Source organism: Protopterus annectens, chromosome 1.part0 (genome assembly GCF_019279795.1).
Source record: "Protopterus annectens isolate FY-2018-M chromosome 1.part0, PAN1.0, whole genome shotgun sequence".
Classification (NCBI taxonomy): domain Eukaryota; kingdom Metazoa; phylum Chordata; order Ceratodontiformes; family Protopteridae; genus Protopterus; species Protopterus annectens.
Window position 1 is genome coordinate 1,283,141,240 of NC_056725.1, and position 25,620 is coordinate 1,283,166,859.

At 39.8% G+C, this 25,620-nt stretch overlaps 1 protein-coding gene across 6 annotated transcripts in view; it reads right to left on the reverse strand.

Moving 5' to 3' along the window:
• The window catches only part of NEDD4L (NEDD4 like E3 ubiquitin protein ligase), a 3,335,946-nt gene that overhangs the window by 816,628 nt on the left and 2,493,698 nt on the right, over window positions 1-25,620 (reverse strand). For all 6 annotated transcript variants that reach the window (XM_044066167.1, XM_044066169.1, XM_044066164.1 and 3 more), the window contains one exon: window positions 7,692-7,871. In XM_044066167.1, coding sequence (XP_043922102.1) covers window positions 7,692-7,871 — 180 coding nt within the window. The remainder of the gene's footprint in view (window positions 1-7,691; window positions 7,872-25,620) is intronic.

Genomic DNA, 25,620 nt, shown 5'->3' on the forward strand with positions numbered 1-25,620 from the left:
TATTCCTCATACTTTCACAACTAGTCAGAATAAAATTTAAAATATGAGACTGACAATTCAAAAATTTAATGATTAAAGTTAAAGAAGCATACACTTCTATCTCAAACCTATCAGCTGTTTTACCATCCTTCTCAAAAGGGGAAGGATTAGAACTGATAAAATGTTTGCAACAGAAGTATTAACTAAAGCTATAGCTACTGGGTCAGGTCTGGGATGAGGGTATAAAAGTATTAAAGACTGAAGAATTTTGTACATTCTACCTGCTTTCTTAGGTGCAATAGGCTGGCTATTAGGGAAACCACAGGCTGTGAAAAAACATCCTCCAATGCTGACAGTACTAGGGGGATGGAGGAGGTTCTAGGAATTCCAGTTGTAACAGTATATAGTATTTTCTGAGGGACTTAGAAACCTCGGTGTTCTCCCACTGAAAACACTGGTACAGTCTGGAATAGTCTTAGAGAAAGAGAATCCTTGACAGGGCGATTCAAGACAGCATGTTCTCCTCTGAGTCTAAATCAGAAATTTGGGGAGAAAAAAATGCATCTGTCCCCATCACATTCTTCACCAGATACATTCTTCAGCAGATGTAATGTCTTGAATCTCTTCAGGAAGAAAGAAATCCTTTTTTTTCATTTACCAGAGACCACCTGAAAAGAAGGGTCAATATTCTATACAAGACACTGAGCTGGACTTAATTAACTACTCCTGTTCAGTGAAACTAGTGCAGTAGAAGACGCATGTTTAGTTTTCTGTTTCTTCTTGACAGGAAAACTAGGACAAACTGGATTATTAATGACAGCAATGGCTTTCTTGTGGATAGGCACCATCCCCTGCCCCTTCCAAAACCAAAAAAAGTGGCTTTTCCCTTGCCTAGGGAGGGAACCCCAACAGCTGCAGAAGATGTGGCTAACCTCTGGTTCATAATAGCTGTATGGACAACACCAGAAGGATCCGGGGGAAAAGAGAAGTGGTCTGAGGAACCAGCTTTGGCCACAGCAGAGTTACCTACCTGTGGCTGACGCAAACTGCTAACCTGCTGTAGTGGCAAAGACTGATTAGTTAACTTTTTCTTTTTGTGGCTAAAAGGACTGAGCATGAGACCAGTAGTTTGTTCCACGGTCAAGCCAAAAATTGTGCTTTTTTTCCTGGAGAAGCACAAGCTAGTAAAAATTAAAAAGTAGTAAAAACACTCTAATACAATTTACAAGCCCCCTAAAGTGGTTTAAATGTAGTTTATTTACAGGAAAAAAACAGTTTTTGAATGTTTAAATTAACTTTTAAACTGTGAGAAAGAAACATGCACTGATTTAAAAGTACAATATAGTTGCAGAACAGTCAGTAAAAGCACAAATTCCTAGCTTAAAATATACTTTCTAAACAGGAAAGCAAGTTTAAACATTAAAAATACTGTACATGAGAAAAGTTTTTCCACACAGGGAACTTATCTGCCCAGGACTGAAAATGGCACAAAACGACTATAAATCCTCAAAAGCCCACACAGGAGTGCTTTGTTCAGTGCTTGAGCTGACTACAGGATTGGGCACATGGAAGATGTCCTGAAGCTTTGGAAGTTTGCTAGCTGTTATATCCTGTGCAGGACATAACCTATGTAAACTTTGAGTACTATAACAGTGATCAATATGAAAAATATCTTTGCACTAGTAACCCAGGTTAACATTTTAACAATTCTGTCTGCTTCTCTTATAGTTTCATGAGTTCACAATGAAGTACTAGAGTATCTGCCCTCACTGGCTACTTTAAGCCTAGCCAATTTCTTTTTTTTGTGCTCAAATTAACCTATCCCATTTGGTTAGAGACTAGCCTTACCAACCCCAAGGTCGATAATTATATTACCCCTAATGAGAAAAATTGGGATCATACCATAGATAATTTGAAGGGACCCATTCATGGGATAAAGTACTTAGGAGCTGTCTCTGTCCATTAGTAATAGAGGGAGTCATAGGGTAAATTTTCTGTTTCTATCCTTAGCTCCAAGTTGCACCTGAATATGGAAAGGGATGAACTTTGTTTTATGTCAATAGGAAGTCTGTCACCTTTTAACAGTCTGTAGGATACAAAGTATAGTGGCAGGGCTTTGAGTCAGTCCATGTAAGGCATGTTGTTGAGGCTATGTATCCTTTAAGTAAGGTATCTCTGCAGGCGTTCCAGTTGTTGCATGTGTCTGGACAGATACATGCCAAAGGGGGCATTATACTCAATATCTGGCCAAATGAGGGCTGAGTAAAAGGGGCAAATGACATCCCTGGATCTAGACACAATCCCTTTGTTTATAAACGGTGAAATGTAGAAGGACTTTCTTGCAACAATGGACACATATTGGTCAAAATTTAGGTCAATGTTTGTTGGGCATATAAAATATTACACGATAACTATAGGAATCAATCAGAGGTGGTCAGAAAATATTGGGAAGAGAGATTACATAAGTAATAAAGAAGCAATGGGAAGACAGATGCATGACTTCCAAATATGCAACAAAGTCTAGAAGACTTAGGATTTTTGCTTGGAAGTGTTATAAAAACTGTGCAAGTACTTTTACACCCTGAACAGACACAGAATTTTTCCTCGGGAGCATACGTTTTGGGAATGTAATGAGTTGGCAGACTTTAAAAAATCCCTACAGAGTACTTTTATCAGGAGTACTGGGTGAGAAATGTGTGTAACTCAGGAAATCAATTTTTGAGCTGTAAGAGAAGATCTGAATTGTCCAGACATAGTAAGGCCTTGTTAAGTTTAATTTTGGTGACGGCCAAAAGGCAATTACTACAAAATGGAAATCAAAGACTAAACCACTTGAAGAAGTAAACATTTTAACAGAGATAAAAAAAAACAGGAAGAGGAGTACATTACATTAAAAAATGGAAATTGTGGCAACAATACATGCAGAAAAAAATGTTTTGGATGAGGAATGAGGTTTAAGAGAAGGAAGGAAATAAACAATTTATGTAATGTTGGATTAATTATATTGTACAGATGATTGCATGTGATGTACCTTATTTGTAAATTAAACATGTTGCTATGCTTTGATTACTTTTTTATAAATGTATGTTTGCCTATGTCACAAGTGATAATTCAATAAAGGCGATCTTTAAAAAAAAAAAAAGTCACTGTCCACATAAGTTTCCAGATCCTGAACAACTGGATCAACATTCAGGGCCGTATTGTCAATGTGGTAGCTCCCTGGGGTAGATGACATCTCAAAGGATACAATAAAGCATTTTTTGGCATTTAGTTTTAGTCCATGATTTTGACACCAGTTATTTACTTTGGACAAACCACCCTGCAGGATGGCTAAGTCATTTGGAGATTCCATCATTGCTCCTATTTACAGTCATCTGAAAACGTAGCCAGAGCCCTTTAGTATTGGCATTTTCTTCAGAAAAGCAAATGCAAAACAGGACATGTCCCAGCACACAGCCCTAGGAGATTTCACTGGTGACTGGTCTCTTTGTGGAGGTAACTTCCCCTATTTTGATTTCCTCTCTCCTATCTGTGAGACAGTTGACAATCCAGTGAGTGACACAGGGGTTTATTCCCAGTTTATTTAGCTTTTCTACTATGCCTGAATTGGGAATTGTGTCAAAAGCTTTGGCCAGGTCAAGGTATGCAGTGTATATCATTTTGCCTTCATCCATTGCTTTTTCAAAAAGGTCCACTAGGGTGAGTAAGCATGACCTGTCCTTGACAAAAACAAACCTAGACGGGTCCAGTGTTTGGAGGTTCCCTATGTCCTGACTGATTAGTTTCATGAAAAGTTCTTCCATGGTTTTGCATACAAGGCTGGTCAGATTTATGGGTCTATAATTGTTATGCTTGTGGAAGGTCCTCCCTTATGCAGATGAATGACTGTAGCTGTCCTCTATTTGCATGGTCCAAAACCTACATGGAGGCAAAGACTGAATAGTATCTTTTTAGGGGTGGGGCTAAACTGTGCTTCATGATGAGATGTATCCTCGGATACTGTCAGGACCCATTGATGCAGTGCTTTTGGCTTCTGATGGCGCTTTTAGGACTTGGTCTTGTGTGTTAGCTGGAGGGCCAGTTTCAGGTACAGCTTGAGGAACAGATGGAGGGGAAACAGGGGTAAAGTTACAGCTAAATCTATTGGCCAGTAGGTTTGCTATATCTTCAGTTTCAATGTAGGTAACATTGTTCGCAATCAGCTCACTGCATTACTGAGTTGTGCTTTTGAGATTATGAACATAACTAAAAAGGCCTTGTGATTATCTTTTGTTTGTGTAGCTATTTTAGCCTCAGACTTGGCTTTGGAGGATTTTATTAAGTTCCCAACTTGTTTATTTAAATGACAATAGCTCGAACATTCTGGGAATTTTTCTTCTCACTTTTGGTCAAAATTCTTTTCCTTGTATTGTTGATATTATGGGTTAAGCATGTGGGTTTGTTTTACTGTTTGTTCTAAGATCATTCCTATGGTGTACAGCTGCATCTATGCAGCTGTCTACATGCTGATAAAGTGTGGTGTATACATTTCTGCACATTCAGTACAGTGACCTGGGTTTGGTAGGGATTTGAAACTTGCCAATGTGTCACTTAGTAGTAGGCAGTTTTTCTTGAACAAATTTATAAAGGTACCTTGGGTGGAAGGAATCTCTGGTTTCAATTTTATTTCAAAGGAGACTGCTTTATGGTCAGACCTAACAAGTGATACAGATATGCAAGGGACAGTGCAAGATGTTCCCATATTAGTAAGGACAAGATTCAAGATGTTATTCCGCCAGTGAGTACACTGACTTATTGCTTCAGGGTATTTGTACTGACAAATTCCAGGAATCTCTGTGCTTGTGCACTAGAAGTGGTATAGGCTTCCCACTCTTCAGCTGGATAGTTCAGATCACCTAGGAAAATAGTACAGGGTTTAATACCGATTGATTCTAATTCCTGAAGATAAGTGTTGTGGCTTTCTTGTGTCACAGAGGGAGTTCTGATGCTTATTTAAATATGCAATTTTGAAACAACATAAACAAAGAAACAGCCATCTCTACTTTTTTGTAGTGTTTGCCTGTGGCTTTTCTGTTGTGGAATTATGAAATTTGAGGCAATTGCACAGTCCGCTAATTACTGCCTATCGAAGTTGGCTGCACTTGCTAACCAAACAAATAAGAGAATGCTGTAACTCGAAAGTACTAACAATTCACTTATTCAAAAAAGAACCCATTACTGATCCATCAACACTAATCAGAAATAAAGAAGATTTTCCCAAGGAGAAGTGGACAACTTCTGTTTTCACTTAGAAATGCCCAAACCACATTTTCCAGTCTTGCAGTTAGTACAGATGAATACGGCTAAGAGCTGTTAATGAGTTACCTCTTGCAGTGCAGGGTTTGATTCAATTGGCCTTCGTTTGCCTACTGTGTGACTATGAGCCAAGTCATTTAACCAGACAGGGCTTAGGGAAAATTGGGAATCCGGACTAGGTCTTGATGCTCTCTTAGACTGCATGCCTATCTATAAATTTATGAGTCTTTATAAGAACTGAAATGTTGGTAGGAAAATGTTGAAGTGTGTGCTAGGGTTTATCTTACACTGAAGCTGATCCTATCTGCTCTTGATCTGTTTCACAAGCTGGTCTGAACCTCGCTAAAGGTAATTCACGGTTTTCCATGCATCCAGAAAAATCTTCACACACACACACCCCCACCACCACCACCAATCTATTCATGATGGCTGGGTATTTCACTCTAGAGTGGAGCATTCTAGCTTTGCATTCCCTGCAAATTGTGCCTTTGCCTGCGAGTTTCTGTTGTATAGTCATTTTTCAGGAAAATAAAAAAAAACATGCAATCACCTACATTGCACTTTTTCTCAAGACATCACATCACCAGTAATAACAGATCTTTTGAAGAGAGAGGAGTTGTCTAGCCCAGTATTATCTTATGTGAATGCCTGTCTCGACCTGCCAAACTAGGCTGAAACACTCTATGGGCTCTCTTTCTCTCTGTACTCTTACTGTCAAACTCAGGAAACCATGACCAGTGTGCCAACTGCTGGATCACAAAAGAAGGTACAGTCATTGCCCTTCATCCTCTCTGGGGCTCCTATTATTCATAAACTCTTCCTCCTCACTCTCAGTCTTTAAAATCTACCTGCCTGTCATTAAAACACTTCAGTTTAGCTTCCACAGTGGCTAGACACTCTTTTTGAGTTTTATTTGCTAAACGAGTACTGTAATGGTATGAGTGTCTAGAGAAAACAACTTCCACCTCCAATTTCTTAGTGACAGATACAGAGATGAAGTCAACAAATTTTCAATTAACTTTTTTGTATTTTATCACTCATCATCAGTACTTCAGATAGGATTAAATTAAATGCAGTTTGAGAAGAATCTTGAGCCATTTTAAGCAGCACTGGTTGTTCTGAGCCTTCAGATTCTCTGAAGTTAATGCCATTGGGCTACTAAGACAAACTGATCCCTCGGCTTTTGTGTAGGTGTGTGCTTCATTTTAGGCCTCTTACATGTTCAGGACATCAATAACTCTTATCCACTCCACTTTTAAGAAAAACCTGGTAAATTACAAGTGATATGTGAAAAAAAGATCTATCTCTCGCATGTGCGCAACTTTTTTTTTTTTAATCAGAGCTGCCTTAGAGCTTTGTTATTTCTAAATCACCATACTGAAAGATCAGCATGTTTTTTTTTTTTAATTTTAATGAACTCTCTGAGAAGTAGTTTCTATTATGATTTTGAGAGAATGTGACTGTGTGTGAGAGTGTACAACTTGCACTAAATTGTGTGCGCTTTTGGATATAAACTAAAACAAAACTAACTAACGGTGGACAATAAAGGAAGTTTAGCAGCCCTAAAAAGGACTGTAATATGACAGAAGTTTGGGAGAAACAGTTTGCAAAGCTAGACATACAAGTTTAATAGAACAGATCCTTTAAGGATTTGTACATCCATATTTCTGACTACTCGATATTTACCACAACAAGATGAGCAACTTTATCAAATATATTTGGCTTGGTCAAAGTATTAAGTCACAGTTTTCTCCACAGGTGCTATACTTTATATCAGGCTTTTTAATTTCATGCCAGTCAGCTCACTGCCTGAAATGACAGTATTCATATATGCCATAAGTTTCGTCCAAGCATGCCATAATAATCTCACCAACTTGGAAACTGGTCTCCACAGAAAGCTTCACTCTGTTAAACCTGCATGAAAAATCCACATACATACTTGGGTTCTTAACCTCATATGTGATTACTAAGCTAACACCAGGGGGACTTTTTAAGCCTATCCATACGGACAAGTTTTGATACCCCTGGGATACTTTAAGAGGTATATCTAAGCATGAGCAATAATGGCCAAGCATTTAATGGCTGATTTTGCATAACACAGACAATAGCTGCCAGACCAGGGGTACATTCTGATTCTCCATCCAATGGTCCAAGTTCAGCTTGAAGTGGGTTAGGCAAGAACACTGCTTCACAGAGATGGCAAATCTGTTACAGAGAAAGGGTAGTCTCTTAAAACACATACCTGCTTCTGCTTTTCCAGGAGCTTCTTACTGAATAGGAAGACAGTTTCCCAGATGTCCTGATGACATTTACCCTAGTTACTGCATACACCACCACCACTATAGGTGTCACTTGAAAATGTTAAGCTGAAAATATAACACACAAGCAAGTACATAACAATGCACAAGATGGCTTACATATGAAGGAGTAAGCTGTTCCCCATTGGAATCAGGAGAGACTTGAAGTCGTCTGTTCAGCTCCTCTGTTAAATCCACAGGGCTAGTGACAGTGCTGCTAGATGGAGAGGTAGGCGCTGTCACTGACTGTTCTAGACGATCAATGATTGGAGTCATCTCCTCAGCAATTGTTTCCCAAGGCTAGAAAATAAACAAAGATAACATTTGAGAATATTCCTACCAATTCCACTCAGCCTTAGTGAGCACACTTGCACTTTATATTTTACCTGTCTTTCTGTTTCTTTAACTATAGTCCATGTTGTCTCATAACAGGTCATTCTGCTACTGTAATAAATCTGGCAGTGAGGTAGGATGCAATGCCATGCTAATCCAGCAGTGTCATCACAAGACCGTGAACTGCTGGTCAGCTATTTGGCAGGCTCAACCATTAGCCATAGTACAGAACAGCAAGTACTAATCTCAGAAAACAAAACTAAAAAAGAAAGCAGTTTCCATCTCAAAGTAACACACGGAATCTTCAGTATAGTGCTACTAATAAACTAATATTTTACTCCATAGTTAATAAGGTGTTACACAAGACTGTTCAAAACTGGTTTCCAAATCATTAAGAAAAAGCTTAAGACAAGGTGAAATACTGAAAACTCACTTAGGTCCATTTACTTTTAGTAACTGTACATGTAAAATTAGCCTTCATACATAGACCAAGATATCCAGTATAGCAGAAGCAAATGTAGCCTTTGTCCATAAAGTTATGACCCCCAAACATTATTGATTTGAGAAAGTGTGAACAGAGGACCAAGTGACTTCCACCTGTACTAAACTCTTGGGGAAACATTGTGTTAGTTGTTGCACCTATAGTAGACTGGGGTCTCACCTTATTTTATAAAGTCCTGTCATGGTTTTTTGAAACAATTTTTTTTTTAATTCTTTTATTTAGTATTTTTTGCCCCTGTTGCCTACCAACTAATAGACCCTCTTTTGGCCTGCAAGCCTAATTCTTCCTCATCAAAAGGACAAGGGACAACAGAGAGGGGTCACCATTAAGGCATCCATTATGGCTGTTTTGGGACTTTTTTCCTTCTTTTTCTCATTACAGAGCAAAAAGAAAGGAAGACAACTAGGTGTACAGAGATAATAATGGTTATGCTCCAATGAACCAAGAGAGCAAAGACACCCACAGACTGGCATTAGAGGACGCAGGAAATTCTTCTTTATAAGTAAAGCAGATACACAGAAAAAATAGCATCCCCTTTTACAAGCAGAAGTAAGGCAGAAACAAAAAAAATGAACTGGCATTCTGCTGTTTGTGATGGGAAAACAAAGGCTGGAGAAATGACTTGAAGAAAAAGATGCTCAATGCTTGAAACAGAAGCATGAAAAACATCAGATTACCATCAAGTTCTTTGAATGTGACCAGAACTGCAGACCAAAAAAGGGCAAAGAATCCAGCCTACCCACATTTTAGCAATATAACAATGTCTCAGAAAAAAACATTGTGAACAAAACAACCAGTCTATGGGAAATTCCAACAGAAAATTTGATAAAGTGCCCTTAACACATAAAATAGGAATTATCTATTTTATGTTCTTTAATGAAAGATGGATTACCACTGTATCCAGTATTCAGTACAGAAGGCACTAGAAGAAACAGTCTACATGGTGTGAGATGTACAGGAGGTTACTAGGATCCCCTTCCCCACCTCTATTATACACATATTTTGGTCTTTTACATGGGTACACATACAAAATCCTACAGAAACTAAAACATTTATCAGATGAAACTTAAAAAAAAAAAGTACAGTTTATTCACTATTTCAGAGAAATCATATGCTGGTCTTAGTTTTAAGGAACTTTCTTTACTGTTGTAATTGTTTATAAGGTGAAGGTAGGCAGAGATAAATAGCATGTGATTCAGAAAAAAATAAATAAAAGCTGAAGCATTGTTCTTTCTAGGGCAAGACTATTCAGTGTACCACTGGCAGAATCATTTTTAGTGGCCCTTAATTGACTTCTAAACCTGCATCTTTGAATCATACTAAGATGCACATGTAGAAATCGTAATTAGTCAGGAGCTAATTTATCTGAGGCATACTCAGTGAAAAGCAGGCAAAAAACTAAAACACTGCCATGACATCAGTCAGTATAAAGATGCAGAATGAATGTGATTTTTCAGTATAAAGATAATGAATGAATTAAGCTGTACATGAGCATGCAGTTGGTATTACATATTCATTCACTAACTTCATTTATGTATTTATTTTACCGAGTCTTGCATAAAAAAGCATGCCCCCAAGTGAACTGAAAGAGAAGTAAAGTACTGTATTTCAATTTTTAAACGATTTAAGTAATTTAAAAGAAGAGTATGGATGTTGCCTTAATACAATCAACCTTTATGAATTAAAGTAGTGAATTAATTGTAGCATTACCTGCTCATCAGTTAACTTCATTCAAAAAGATCTTACTGCAACTATCCTTCACGAAAAAAATTAATGAAAGAACGCATTTATGGACTTGCATACTAACGCAATGCAACTCTCTTCATTTGCTAACTTCAACCATAAAGTAAAGCTGTATGTGACAACTACAAGAAAATAAATATGATGCCAAATGCTGTTATTTTAAAATACTGTATTACTTCTACTCAACATGAAGTGCAATGCAAACTGTCATAGCGATAGCACCACCCTCCCGCCACTCAGGCATCCCAGACCTGGCCTTGTCAGTGCATAAAAACACTTTGTTGCCAATAACCTGTTTTTCTTTCTTTGTGTGTTTTTTTTTAATTAAACAATGCAAGGCTCAATGCTGACCTCAGCCTCAGCAGACATTACACATGCTATATCTTACATTATGTCACAGGAATTATAGGAAAATTCAAGGCAACTAAGTCTTGCAATCATGACAACTTGCCATTTACCACCCAAGACTGTACACTCCCTCTGAAGGAGGGACAAGACAGTCAAGCCTGGGATGAATTTATGAACACCCATTCAATTATCCAAGTCTCACTTAAAGAAACGTTATCACACTGATCTGTAAAGGGAGTCTATTCCAGGCACAATGTAAAGAACCTGTCTCATCAGCAGAATAACAAAACAAGGTGGAGAGACAGATTTCTCTGATTCTGGAATTTGTGGTAGTGCTTGATTTATGAAGGTACAGGAGATCCACAACTGCAAGGAAGGCAACACGCAGCTTTCCACTGAGGATTCTATATGATACTGAAAAAGGTGACAGTGCTTCTTGTCTTTTCTGGTTGCTTTGAGTTTTTACACCCATGATTTTCTTAGTTAGAAACATCTGGGGGTCTTTCTAATTGTCGAATATGTGCAGTGAGATGAGTTTTGAAGGGGGACATTATTTTTATTTTATTTTTACATTTGTTAACCGGGTTAATCTGTCTGGGTTATTAGAAGCCCTTTGTCAGCAGAGACCCAAGGAGAAAAGCGCCCCAAAAAAGTTTTAAGTAAACAAATAGTAAGAACAAAGATAAACACAGATAACATTTTAAGTATACATACTTCTGAAGTAATTACATAACATGCAATAAAGGAATATACAGAATGGATGGAAATACAATACAATACATATATGGACATTTTCACGTAGTATGGCAAGAAACTAAGCAGAAATATGGTAAGACTAAGGTCAATACATTGCTGAACCAAGGTACTAGGCATGAAGTAAGTAAATATACAAATAAAGTTGTGTGAACTTTGGAAGTTAATAAATAAATTAAAGAACAGTAATAAGGGATTATGGAATTGAGTTTCACATGAGCTAACTAGTATGGAATATGATGGAAATAAAATGTGTAGGTAGTAGTAAGAGACAGAGCTAGAAGTGATACAGTTAAGTTAGGTTATTCCTGAATATTTCTTGGGTATTAGTTTAAAGCATGAACATATCCAATTTGACAGGAAAAATGATTTAAGCTGTTTCTTGAAGGCATTTTTGTCTAAGTAGTCTAAGGGCTAAAGGGAGTGTGTTCCAATTTTTTGCAACTGAGTGACAATATAGAGTATTTTCCCAAAGGTTTTGTTTGACTAATGAACTTCAAAAGAAAGTATTGATTAGTATTTCTTAGTGGGCGTTGAGGAGTATAAAGTGTCAGAGAATTTGCAAGGGATGAACAGGATTTAGGATTGTTTAGTATACTGTGGGCTATAAGGAGTTGGGATTGAGGCAGTAAGTTGGAAAATTCAGGCCAGTGAAAGCCTTTAATGAGAGACAGTGATGGGATTTGTAAGGCTGATTTGCAGCAAATCTGGCTACTTTGTTATATGTAGTTTCTAGTTTGGATATTAGGTTACTCTGTAGATGGGTAAGAATAGGTGAAGCATAGAGGAGGGATGGTAGAAGCAGGGATTGGGCAAGGGATGGCCTGGATGCACAGGGAAGAAAGTTTTTGTGAAGGTAAAGCAGACCTAGTTTTTGGTGGGTTTTTTTTATTGAGCTATGAATGTGATGGTTGAATTTAAGTTCATCAACAATTATTGCTTCAGGGAGTTTTGTTTGGGTGTCAACAGAAATTTTAGTTCCATTAAGGGATGTTACGCAAAAGTTCTGTTTTGCATGTTCCAGATTTTTAGGTAGGAAAAGTAGTAGCTTAGTTTTGTTCACATTTAGCAGGAGTTGGTTGGATTGTAGCCAGTTTTCAACAGAGTGGAGTGAGTTTTGTGTAAAGGATTGAAGGTTTTCTATGTTGTCAGCAGAGTTCATGACGATCGAGTCATCAGCATACTGAATAAGATTGGATTGGAAGCAGGATGAGAAAAAGGTCATTGGTAAATACATTGAAGAGGAGAGGGCCCAATATTGATCCTTGTGGGACCCCTGTCCTAACTGCTAGAAAGGGGAGTAGGAAGAGTTCCATCTATCAGCCTGGTGTCTATTAGTGAGGTAATCACAGAACCAGGAAGTGGTGGAGTTTGAGAAGCCTAGGTTGGAGAGTTTATGGTGAAGTATGATATGAGATATGGTGTCAAATGCTTTCGACAGGTCCAGAAAGAGGGCTGATGCTATTATCCCGGACTTGAGCAATGTTATTAGTAAAGGATACAAGAGCGGTAGCTGTGCTATGTGTGGGGCGGAAGCCATGTTGAGTTGGTGTGAGTAGGTTTTCTTGTAGCAGATGATTAAATACTTGCTTATGGATACACTTTTCCAGTATTTTGGAGAGAGGAGACAGTATGGCAATTGGTCTGAAATTGGTTGGCTCAGTGGAGTTTCCTCCTTTATGAAGAGGTACTGCAAAAAATTTCTTCCAAATTTCAGGGACTTTGCCTTCTTTTATGGATCTATTAATCAGGATAGATATGGGGTAAGCTAGAGATGTAGCTGCATGTTTAAGGAATAATGGAGGAAGGTTATCAGCTGAGGGTGAACCAGGTTTTAGTTTAGTTAAGAGCAACTTTATATATGAGGTGGGAACAGGTGATAGTGAGAATGAGAGTGAGGGTGAGAGAGGTGAATCAGAAGTGGATGAAGATGTAGATGGATTGAAAGAGGTGCGGGTGGAGAAGTTACAGCTAAGTTTTCAATGGTTTCAATGAAGGACTTATTAAGGAAGGTTGCTATTTCCAGAGGAGTCTTGTCAGAATAAGGTGCGGGTGGGATAGGAATACCAGATGAGAGAAGTTTATTGATAGCGTTCCAGAATTTTTTAGGATTACAGTAGGGATTGTTGAGTGAGGATTGGTAATAGTTCTTTTTATCAAAATTGATTTGTTTCTAAGTTCCCTGTAAGTGATAAGGTTGGAAGAGGTGGTATTGCCTTTGCAAGTTTTTCAAGCTTTATCTCTGGCCTTCATGAGTGTAAGGGTAATTTTAGTTAGCCATGGGGCATATCTGAATTTGATGCGAGTTTTCCTAGTGGGGGCAAGGGAGTTGAGGATGGATAGAAAGGTGTTGTTGAAGTGTAGGACTGCTTCATCGAGAGTGAGATTAGAGAGAAAGGATCAGTTTATAGTAGAGAGGAGGTGATTTGGTGATTCAGGAGAATAGCTAGATAGATCACTGGTCACCTTATATTGTTGTGCTTTATGGAGATGTTCAGGGTTTCTGTGAACTAGTAAAGGTAGGTGGTCACCTAATGTGTCTGGTAGAGTGGTTGGATTATGGCAATGGTGGGGGTGAGATACAAGTATCCAGTCAATAAGTGAACCAGTAGAGGAAAATGTATGAAGGTGGGTAGGGGAAGAGATGAGCTGTGTGAATCCATACAGGCTGAGAGAGGTAGAAGGTGATTCTTTATTGATCTGCAGCCAGTCAATATTGCCATCTCCTAGTATGATGGTTTCATAAGGGTAGTTTTAGATATCCAGGATAGAAAGTATTCTAAAATGGAGACATTTCCATGAGGGATATAAATTGATGCAATGGCAAGTTTTTTATGGTGGATAAGTTTAAAGTCAGCTAAAATTATCTCAGCAGGGAGAAAGTCAGACATGGTAAAAGAGATAGGGGAGACAGACAGGCAGTTAGAATACATGATTGCGACTCTCCCTCCTCTTTTTTAAAGTCCGTCATGCCTGAGGATATTGTAGCTAGGGGGAAGAATTTCAGAATTAGAAATACTTGTTTTTAACCAGGTTTCACACAAGGCAAGTATGTTTGGGTTATGTTGAGGGATCCAAGCATGAAGTGTGTTGTTTTATTTTAACTATACTTTGAATATTTATAGATGAGAGGGTGAGTCTTTTTTGGGGAATAGTATTAGTAATGTATGATGGAGAGGTGCAAGACAGCACAGAGGTGGTAGTGGTATTGAAAGTATTTTGTGGAGAATTGTTAGGTCCTGGGTTGGGGTGAACGTCTCCTGATAGTAACATGTTGGATAAAATGAAATTAATTATTAGAGAGAATGGGTGCATGTGTGGATATTTGTTTTTGTGGTTGACATCCTGTTTAGGTGTAAGGAAGTATTTGAATCTATGTGTGGCAATAAACAGTCTGGTCGGTGAACCTCTTTAGATTTGGATGATACTCCTTTGGCAATTACCTGTACTAAATATAAGGATTTCCTGATTAGTATCATTATAATTCTATGTTTTTGCTGTCCACCTATGGTCTGGCTCCATGAGGAAGAAACTGGACACCAGGGTACACAGAAATCCAGTTGTGCCACATTGGAAGTTTATGTATAATTGGCAGGATTAAAAAAAGCATATGCCCCGTGGGTTAGGTGCTCTGGTTTCAAAGGTCTTTAGGTGCCACTGTAGTCTCCCCATGTGTGACATATGAGATCATCGGAAAAGACAGTGACATGTTGAGATTTGACAAAAAGTTCTTGGACTTGAACTGGAATTGTTCTGAGATCTGAAGTAAGTATTCCTTCATGAGTTGTGTCTAGCCTGAGAAATGGAAAGACTGCAAATTATTTTGCTGTGAAGGGATCAAATTGTCCTTCTCTTTCAATCATAATGCTAGGGTCAAAAGTGAAGCTAGGGTGGGGCAAATGGAGCAGCCGCAGGCAGTCACAAGATGGCAGGGGTCCATAATTGGAAGGTAGTGCATTACCTGCATTCAGAAATGAATGCTGATAGTGCATTAGTGATCACAGGTGAAGTGCTTCAGTGCTCCTTGTGTAGTACTTAAAATGTAGCAAGGCACTTGCTTCATTTTTCTTTCTCCTCAAATAAGGGTAAATTGTGTGTTTTTTTCAGCCTTAAATGCACATGCATTGCAGCCAGACACTTGGTAAATATCCTTGGAGAAGAAGAAAAGCCAGTTAGGAAAAAAATAAACTGAAAATAGAACCCCCCCCCGCCCAAATATGAGAATTTCTCCTGTGGACCTTTGGACTGTGATGTGCAGATGGGTGCCCATGTCCAAATTACTAAAGGTGTCTTTTTACAAGAATAGAAGCAAGGTCTGTAGACTCAACATACTGCATTTTTTTCTGCCATAAGTTTGTTTGGGAATGAAATTGCCATTAATAGCCATTGCGGCAGCAGTAAGCTGTTGAAGATTGTTCATTTGTTTAGTTGCTAGCCCACTTGCTGGTGTTGCTGCCTACAAAACTGCTTCTTCAGATCTGCCTTCTGTTGGTCTATGCTGCTGACAGTCTGCTACATAAGAATTAAAAATGTCATCACATTATTCTGAATGGCTCATGTCTGTCAGTCTGGTGTTGAGAACTAAAGTATTTTATTACATTAATTAAAGAACCAGGCTGACAGCTAGCTTTAAGTTATACGCTCACAGATAAGTACAAGGCTAGCTGTCCTTGCAGGCTATTTTAAGTCTAGCCATTTTCTCTTTTTGCGCTCGAATTAACCTATCCCATTTGGTTAGAGAATGGCTTTACTCATCCCGTTTAATAATTATATATTACCCCTAATGAGAACAACTGGGATCATACCACAGATAATTTGAGGGAACCTATGCATGGGATAAAACATTTAGGATCTGCCTATGTTTATTAGTACTATGGGGGGGGGGGGGGGGGCAGACCTGGGTAAACTTTCTGTTTCCCATTCATAGATCCAAATTATGCTTGAATATGGACAGGGATGGGCTTTTGTTTTATGTGGATGGGGAGTCTGTTCCAGAGCAGTGGTATCCTCTGCAAGCTATACCTGTTCCTCCAAACTGTACAGCTGATGTTACATAAGAGGTTTATATTCCCTTGACAGAGCATTTCTGATACTACCTGACTTATCAATGTGCAATAGATCTATCAGTATTATTATTTTCAGTTATATTCAAACTCAAAACTGTTCCAGTTCAAGTCACTTTTTGCTAATGGCTTAATTACTTTTCTTGCTTGTTTGCTGAGTATTATTCTTTTTTTTTTAAACTATAAAATGAACCAAGTCAGAACGTGGTGTCTGCCCTGCCACTTTGCATCTTGCAGTCAGTAACATTTTCTACAGTGCTGCTTTGAGGCAAATTTAGGCAAGCAAATTAAGTAAGTTAAATTAAGGTAAGCTGTGCTGTCTTGAAACTGCTAGGTATTCTTGTTATTCATGTCTTGTTGCACTTTTCCCTGCGACTGCTGTAGAATTTGAACAGTATACAGCACATACCTTTAACTGAACAGCTGTGTAATCTGTGAATTGTGGAATGCTGTAAGTACGCTGCTGTCCACCTATCGACAAACTGTTTGTAGGCTGCTACATCTCCAATACTGTTTGGACATGTTGCCAGGAATTAAAATGTACTGCTGGATTCTTTATCTGTATTACCAAACTTTTGGAGCCTATGCTGCCTGAATAAAGGTGTAAGTGAACTTTTTTGTTGCTTTCAAGCTGTGATCATACATTGTTTTATACTACATTTGTTTGGTTTGTCCATGGCTTGTTCCAATACAGTGTTACGTAGGCTGCAATGAAAAGTGCATCTCAAATGAAGTTTTAACAATTTAGCTGTTGTTGACTGTGACATGATACAGTTACACTTAAACTACTTGTATTTCCACATGTTTAACCAGCTTTACTTCTTATGTACAAGCCTTGTTGTCTGCAATTTTAACAGTGGCCATATGAAGCTCAATTAATAACTACCAGCATCTAGATTTTTATTTTTAGTACTTTTCATTATGACCTTGTAACTGTGGTGAACTGTATCTGCTATAGGTGTCGCATGCATTTATTCTGCCTTTATTTGTCCCATGATCCACCAGTTAAGATTCCCAATAACTGTACAGGGGTGATATCACATGCAGGCCTATGACCATCTTGACTGCATGTGAAAGCCAACAGTCTGCATTATGTACAGTGTGGACTTGCAGTCCTGTGGTTCTCTTGTCTCATTAAGGGTAATGCACTCAAATGCTAGGCCTGTCTAAAACAAGAATGCCATTACAGCTGACGTTTGCTAGTGATATGTTATTTCTGACTGAGACATGGCTTAATTCCAAATCTGGGCCCCACTTTGCAGGCTTGTTGCTTTCAAGTGCTTTGATCATTCGACATTCATGTATGACCAAACATCCCCAGTGCACTACAGTACAGTCCAGAAACACCAGCCAAAATCACAAATATATATTTTTATGTAATAGCCGAAGTGCAGTGTACCTTGCCAGTTCTCTTTTGTTTAACATTCATATGTGTTCAGCAACACATTTGTGTGTGTGCCCCAGGGCAGTGGTAAACTACAGGTTTCATCTCATTTAGTATCCAACTGGCAGCATGAAAGCTTTTATGCAGTTCAGTTGAAGTGTCACATAAACAGCTTAGTCACTGATGACTTTCATGCATCTGAGTTGTCAATTATTGTCTCTCTTACTAAAGAATTTTCAATCACTATGAAGAGCTCTGAATTTGTTCAGGTTATCATCCCTCCTACTCAGAAGTCTGACCGATCTTTGAACCTTGCTCTTCACGTTGGGTTATTAAAGTCAGGGTGTAGGGTTGAACAACTCTGTCTGACCATCATTTTGTCACGTTCAACCTGGGACTATAGAACAGAGGGTTCTGAGCACTGATCATGTAATGCAATAGTTCTGTGACTGCAGTTCACAATCAGTTTGCTCCTGTGATTTCATGTCATGTCCTAATCACTCTGAGATACAGGTACCATGGCTCTGACCTCCACTAAATACAGAAGATGGGGTGAGGGATCCAGCACCAATAGATATGTACCTATATTTTAGAGGAAAAACTGGCACTAGACCAGCATTACTTTAGGTAATAGTCAGACATCTCCAGTGAAAAGGCTTTATTTGTCCGAGGAGATGAATGCTGTGTGGAACTGAACAGTTATGCTTTTCTAGGTGTCTGACAGACAGTTTGATCAGGGCTTCACATCATTCAGAAGACCTTTCTTTCACATAACGGAGAATTGGCTACTTGATTCTTCACAGATAAAATGGATGCACAATTAAGCATATGCAATCATGGAGGCACAAAAAGTTTGAGCACTTACCCAATACAGAGATTTGCAACAGGTGATTAGTGATGAGTTTGATGACCTTAAGTTCTCATTGTTGATGCAAATGCTCAGAGCCCAACTGTATGTAAGCTGGACCCTGGCCAAATCATGCCTAGATCTTACCTGAAGGTCCTGAGTCCATTTATTTTTAGAACTATTCAATATCGCTTGTAGAAAGGGAGTTATCTGCATCAGTTCTGAAACAGGTCATGAGTACTGCAATCCAAGAATTCTACCCTGAATCGTGGCTCTCTTAGCAGATACTGCCAAAGTGGAAATTCTCCTTTATTGGGAAGGTTACTGAAATGATGGTAAGTGAGCGCCCTTGGTGCTATCAATGATGCTCACGAACGCTGGAATTCACTTTAGTCTGGGTCTGAAACTTACTGCAGCAAAGAGGATATCTTTACTTGAGTGGTTAATGATCTTTTAGTAGTTCAAGATCACAGATGCAATGCATATTCCATACTGTCCCTCCAGGTGTATATTATGTTATCGAACTTTTAAAAGTTTGAACGTCATATGGTCAAAACCATAGGATCGAACTTTTAAAAGATTGAAAAGCAAAAACAAAAATAAACAGAAAAAACCTACTTGACCGTTTTAAGCAAGGGGCCAAACCCCCCTGCACCCCCCACATTCTTTAAATATACCAACTCCGAGATCGCACTAAAATACAGGAAAGGGAAATCATCCCATTCTGCACTGTATGGAGCTCTCCATTGAAATGTTCAAACTTTTAAAAGTTCGATCATATGGTGTCGACCGTATGACGTTCAAACTTTTAAAAGTTCGATAACGAAATATGTACCTTGGCCACCTCATCCTTTTGGAGCAGTTGAACACCTGCTGTGGAGATCTCTGGTATGGAATGTGACTGGTAAGTCTTCTAATTTTCTGATTTAACTCATCCCATGCCTGCCCTCCTAATTGTGAAATCCCATGGGTTTCCAGTTTTGGGTCTGGTTTTACCCAACAAGTATATGCTTACATCTAGTGAGCTGTCTACTAACAAGATCTTCAAGCTCACAGCTATGCTGAATATGCAGCTCTACTCTTCCTTCCCTCAAAAGGATGTAGATTACTCAGACTAAAGCCAGGACTGCCTGGTGGACACAATGACCTGGATTGTCAGTTAAAGGGCTCATGTTCAGTCCCTACAAGACTGGTGCCAAGGCTTTTTGCACCAGTTTTAAGGATCTCAACATCTATTTCTCCTCCCCCATTACTGATACTAAACTGCTCCAAAGGGGCTGTAATATGCCTCTACCTGGTGTACCAAAAATGGCCTCAAATTAAATGTAAAAGTCCAACATAGTAGTGCTTGGCAAAGAAGCTGCTCTCACCTCATGATAAGATGCATCCCTCTTCAAACAGGTGCAGTCATAAGAAGCCTCTTATAGCCTGTGGCAACTTGGTTAGTATTATTCCTATGTCAAACACTAGAGTTTGTGTATAAATTGCATTATCTGAGAGAAAAGCTCAATGAAAAGCTGACATTTCAGGGCCAGGATATAGCTGCCATCTGGTCTTTTTGTCACCAGATGATGAACAGGACCCATTTTAAACAACTTATTTCACCTAAGTACCTACCAGTGGTCATGCAGCTGTTAATCATTTACGTCTTGATTATTGCAATGAGCTTTTAAAGTCTTTCAATCACAGAACCTGATAGGATGCCACAGCTGCAGAACAGGACAAGTTCCTTTACAGTATATCCGGGTATAGTCCTTTTTAACCCAATTATTTGTTCTCTGTATTAATTCTGTATTAACTTCCTCTTAAGTGTTAAATAATTTTTTAAACTACTTCTTCTTTCGGCTTTTCCCGGTTAGGGGTCGCCACAGCAGATCACCTGTCCGCTCATGATTGGCAGTGGAGTTTTACAGTGTCGAGTTGCCAGCCTGGCGCCCAACCTTCCGCAGATGGCACACCCACATACCCACTCACACCTAGGGCCAATTTAGAGTGTCCAATCCACCTGCAGCATGTCTTTGGGATGTGGGAGGAAACCCACGCGACCACAGGGAGGACATGCAGACCCTGCACAGAAAAACCCCAGCCGAGGATCGAACCGGAGAACCTCTTGCTGTGAGGCGACAATGCTAACTACTGCACCACCATTTTTTAAACTACTGAGTTAGGAAATTAAAAAAGTGAATAAATAAGGCCCTACATGAATGGTTTCCAGCTTATTTTAAAGAACAAGAGGTTATGTACTCACCATAACGTTCGATGTATGTAGTCCATCTCGCCTCACATTCTTACTCGTGGGTTTGGAGCTGAACCTCAACTCCGACTTGGCCATACTCTAGTTCGAAGTCTTCAATTGGCTCGTGGCTAAGAGGTATCCCATGCTGCACTGCTCCCTTTCCCCAGATCTTGTTTGCTGCAAGCTCAGGCAATCACACCCCACACACACAACACATAGAGAGGAAGAATCAGCCCAACAACAAAAGGAGTACTGAAACCAAAACTAACCTCTAGGCCCTGCAGGAGGGGGAAGGCGGGAGGGTAAGTTAGAATGTGAGGCGAGATGGACTACATACATCGAATGTTATGGTGAGTACATAACTTCTTGATGTTATGTAGTCCAATCTCGCCTACATTCTTACTCGTGGGACAGCATCCCCAGCACCTGAACCTTGGGCGGCTCAGTGGAAAATACTCCTAAGCACTGTGGAACCAAAAGAATATCTGCGTCTGGATATCAAATCCAATTTGTAGTGACTGATAAAGGTGTGAGGAGATGCCCATGTAGCCGCAGCATAAATATTATCCATAGACATCTTGGCCTGAAATGCCGTAGAGGTAGACATTGATCGTGTAGAATGAGCCTTCACCTTAAAGGTAATTCCTTACAGCTTGAGGCAAAAATGAAGGAAATACAACTAGAGATCCATCTGAATATGGTTACTTTAGAGACAGGAGACCCAAGTCTATTGTCTGAAAATGAGACGAACAGCTGATCTGATTTCCTAAGATCCTTCGTTCTATGTAAATAGAAATGCAATTGTCTATGAACATCTAATTGGTGGAATTTGAATTCTGCCTGATTAGAAAATTCTGGGAAAAACACAAGCAGCTCAATAGACCGGTTGAGGTTAATAACCGAAGCAACCTTTGGCATAAAGGAAGGATTTGGTCTGAGGGAAACCCTATCCTTGTGAAATACCAAGTAAGGAGGTCTAACTGACAAAGTTGGAGCTCAGAGACTCGCCTAGCTGAAGTGATGGCTACCAAAAAGATTGTCTTCCATGACAAATATTTCAAGTCACAAGTAGCTGCAGGCTCAAAGGGAGATGAAGTGAGACACTGTAGCACAAAACTGAGGTCCCATGGCATTACGGGATCAAAGACTGGGGGCTGAAGCATCACAGTGCCCTTTAAAAATGCCTTACAAAGTCTATGCTCCATTAGACAATTGATTATTGCAGCGCCTCATATATATATATATATATATATATATATATATATATATATATATATATATTTTTTAACACTGTAGTAGGTTGTACTTAGTAAAGGCTGGTTAAAGGTATGTTTTGTATGGAAAGGGAAATGAAGAGTTAAATAGATACTTCTTCCCAATTAATTGAATAATTGATTGTATTTCAAGTGTATATAAAGAGAGGCAAGTCTGAAGTGATTTTATCTTGAAAAAGCTCAGCATCACGCTGAGCGAAAGCGCTTGATGAGATTGTTGTTGTGATCGTTTCAATAAAACAAGAAATTTTATCCGATTAGAAGCCTTTTATTTTCTGCTTCAGCGGAAGAAGGAATACCAGCATTTTTATTTGGCTTTTCCATTTTTGGATTTCCAGTGCTACCTTCCAGGTCGTGGACCAATTTGCTTTATTGGTACTGTTTCCTTTTTGGTGGTTACCCATTTTAAACACCTTATTTCACCTAAGTACCTACCAGTGGTCATGCAGCTGTTAATCATTTACGTCTTGATTATTGCAATGAGCTTTTAAAGGCTTTCAATCACAGAACCTGATAGGATGCCACAGCTGCAGAACAGGACAAGTTCCTTTACAGTACATCCGGGTATAGTCCTTTTTAACCCAATTATTTGTTCTCTGTATTAATTCTGTATTAACTTCCTCTTAAGTGTTAAATCATTTTTTAAACTACTTCTTCTTTCGGCTTTTCACCGGTTAGGGGTCGCCACAGCAGATCACCTGTCCGCTCATGATTGGCAGTGGAGTTTTACAGTGTCGAGTTGCCAGCCTGGCGCCCAACCTTCCGCAGATGGCACACCCACATACCCACTCACACCTAGGGCCAATTTAGAGTGTCCAATCCACCTGTAGCATGTCTTTGGGATGTGGGAGGAAACCCACGCGACCACAGGGAGGACATGCAGACCCTGCACAGAAGGCACCCCAGCCGAGGATCGAACCAGAGAACCTCTTGCTGTGAGGTGACAATGCTAACTACTGCACCACCATTTTTTAAACTACTGAGTTAGGAAATTAAAAAAGTGAATAAATAAGGCCCTACATGAATGGTTTCCAGCTTATGTTAAAGAACAAGAGGTTATGTACTCACCATAACGTTCGATGTATGTAGTCCATCTCGCCTCACCTTCTTACCCGTGGGTTTGGAGCTGAACCTCGGCTCCGACTTGGCCATACTCTAGCTCGAAGTCTTCAATTGGCTCTGGGCTAAGAGGTATCCCATGCTGCACTGCTCCATTTCCCCAGATCTTGTTTGCTGCAAGCTCAGGCAATCACACCCCACACACACAACACATAGAGAGGAAGAATCAGCCCAACAACAAAAGGAGTACTGAAATCAAAACTAACCTCTAGGCCCTGCAGGAGGGGGAAGGCGGGAGGGTAAGTTAGAATGTGAGGCGAGATGGACTACATACATCGAATGTTATGGTGAGTACATAACTTCTTGATGTTATGTAGTCCAATCTCGCCTACATTCTTACTCGTGGGACAGCATCCCCAGCACCTGAATCTTGGGCGGCTCAGTGGAAAATACTCCTAAGCACTGTGGAACCAAAAGAATATCTGCCTCTGGATATCAAATCCAACTTGTAGTGACTGATAAAGGTGTGAGGAGATGCCCATGTAGCCGCAGCATAAATATTATCCATAGACATCCTGGCCTGAAATGCCGTAGAGGTAGACATTGATCGTGTAGAATGAGCCTTCACCTTAAAAGGTAATTCCTTACAGCTTGAGGCAAAAATGAAGGAAATACAACTAGAGATCCATCTGGATATGGTTACTTTAGAGACAGGAGACCCAAGTCTATTGTCTGAAAATGAGACGGATAGCTGATCTGATTTCCTAAGATCCTTCGTTCTATGTAAATAGAAATGCAATTGTCTATGAACATCTAATTGGTGGAATTTGAATTCTGCCTGATTAGAAAATTCTGGGAAAAACACAAGCAGCTCAATAGACCGGTTGAGGTTAATAACCGAAGCAACCTTTGGCATAAAGGAAGGATTTGGTCTGAGGGAAACCCTATCCTTGTGAAATACCAAGTAAGGAGGTCTAACTGACAAAGCTTGGAGCTCAGAGACTCGCCTAGCTGAAGTGATGGCTACCAAAAAAATTGTCTTCCATGACAAATATTTCAAGTCACAAGTAGCTGCAGGCTCAAAGGGAGACGAAGTGAGACACTGTAGCACAAAACTGAGGTCCCATGGCATTACGGGATCAAAGACTGGGGGCTGAAGCATCATAGTGCCCTTTAAAAATGCCTTACAAACTCTATGCTCCATTAGGTGGAGATAGCCGCTAACTGAACTTTAATGATTGCGGCAGCTATCCCATGACTGAAAAGCATGCAGAGAAATTCCAGAACTGATGAAATTGGTGCAGTAAGGGTCAATCTGCCTTTCATGAGCCCAGATGGAGAATCTTTTCCATTTACTGGAATAAATCTTCCTAGTCGAAGGCTTATGGGAAGAAGACAGAATATAAACTACTTCCGGAGAAAAATGATGAAGCCTGACTAGTGATGGAACTGGAGTAGCCAAGCTGTCAATGGGAAGGTCTGAAGAGAGGGATGAAACTGCCCTGACATATGAGTCAATAGGTCTGGCTGTGGGTCCAGAATCCAGGGGTCATCCATGAGATAGTGATGGAGAAAGAGGAACCAAATTTGATGAGGCCAGGGTGGAGCAATCAGAATAATACTGCTTCCCAACAATTGTGCTTTCTGAATAACCTTTGCTATCAGAAGAACAGGTGGGAAGGCATAAAGTAGACCGGAGGGCCATTCGTGAACTAGAGCGTCCCTGGGAATAAGGGTGAAGAAGCTGCTGCACTTGGTATTGAGGGGACTGGCAAATAGATCGCAGCAAGGCTGACCCCATCTGCAGAAAATCTGCTCATAACCTGCTTGTTCATGGACCACTCGTGAGGCATCCGAATAGCTCTGCTCAACCTGTCGGCAATCACGTTGGACTTCCCCAGAATGTGCATTGCCATAAGAAAGCATTGGGAAGACAATGCCCACTGCCACACTCGAATAGCCTCTCTGCAAAGAAGATATGACTTGGTTCCCCCCTGTTTGTTCAGATACCATACCACCGACATGTTGTCCGGGTGGATTGCAATCATCCTGAGAGGAAGAAAGCTCAGGAGTGCTTGCAACCCTAATAGCACTGCTCTCATCTCCAAGACATTGATATGCAAATGTATCTCATGCTCTTGCCATGTGTCTTGGACTATCCTGCTTAGATAATGTCCCCACACCCAATCTGGGGGGCATCCGTGGTCACCGTGGCAACTGGAGGAGGTGGAACGAAGGGCTTTCCCACACTGAGATTGCTGGTCTGAAGCCACCAGCATAGATCCTGCTTGCACTTGTCTGTAATCATAATAAGGTGGGAAAGCGGAAGGTGTTGTAGGGACCACTGAGCAAAGCGCAGCCACTGAAGGAGCATCATGTGTAGTCTTGCAAGAGGGACTAGCATAATTGTGGCAGCCACTGTCCCTAACAATTTGAGAACCAGTTTTGTCTTTACCTTTTTCAGTGGAAGCAATGCGTAGACCTGTTGTTGCAAAACCTGAATTCTT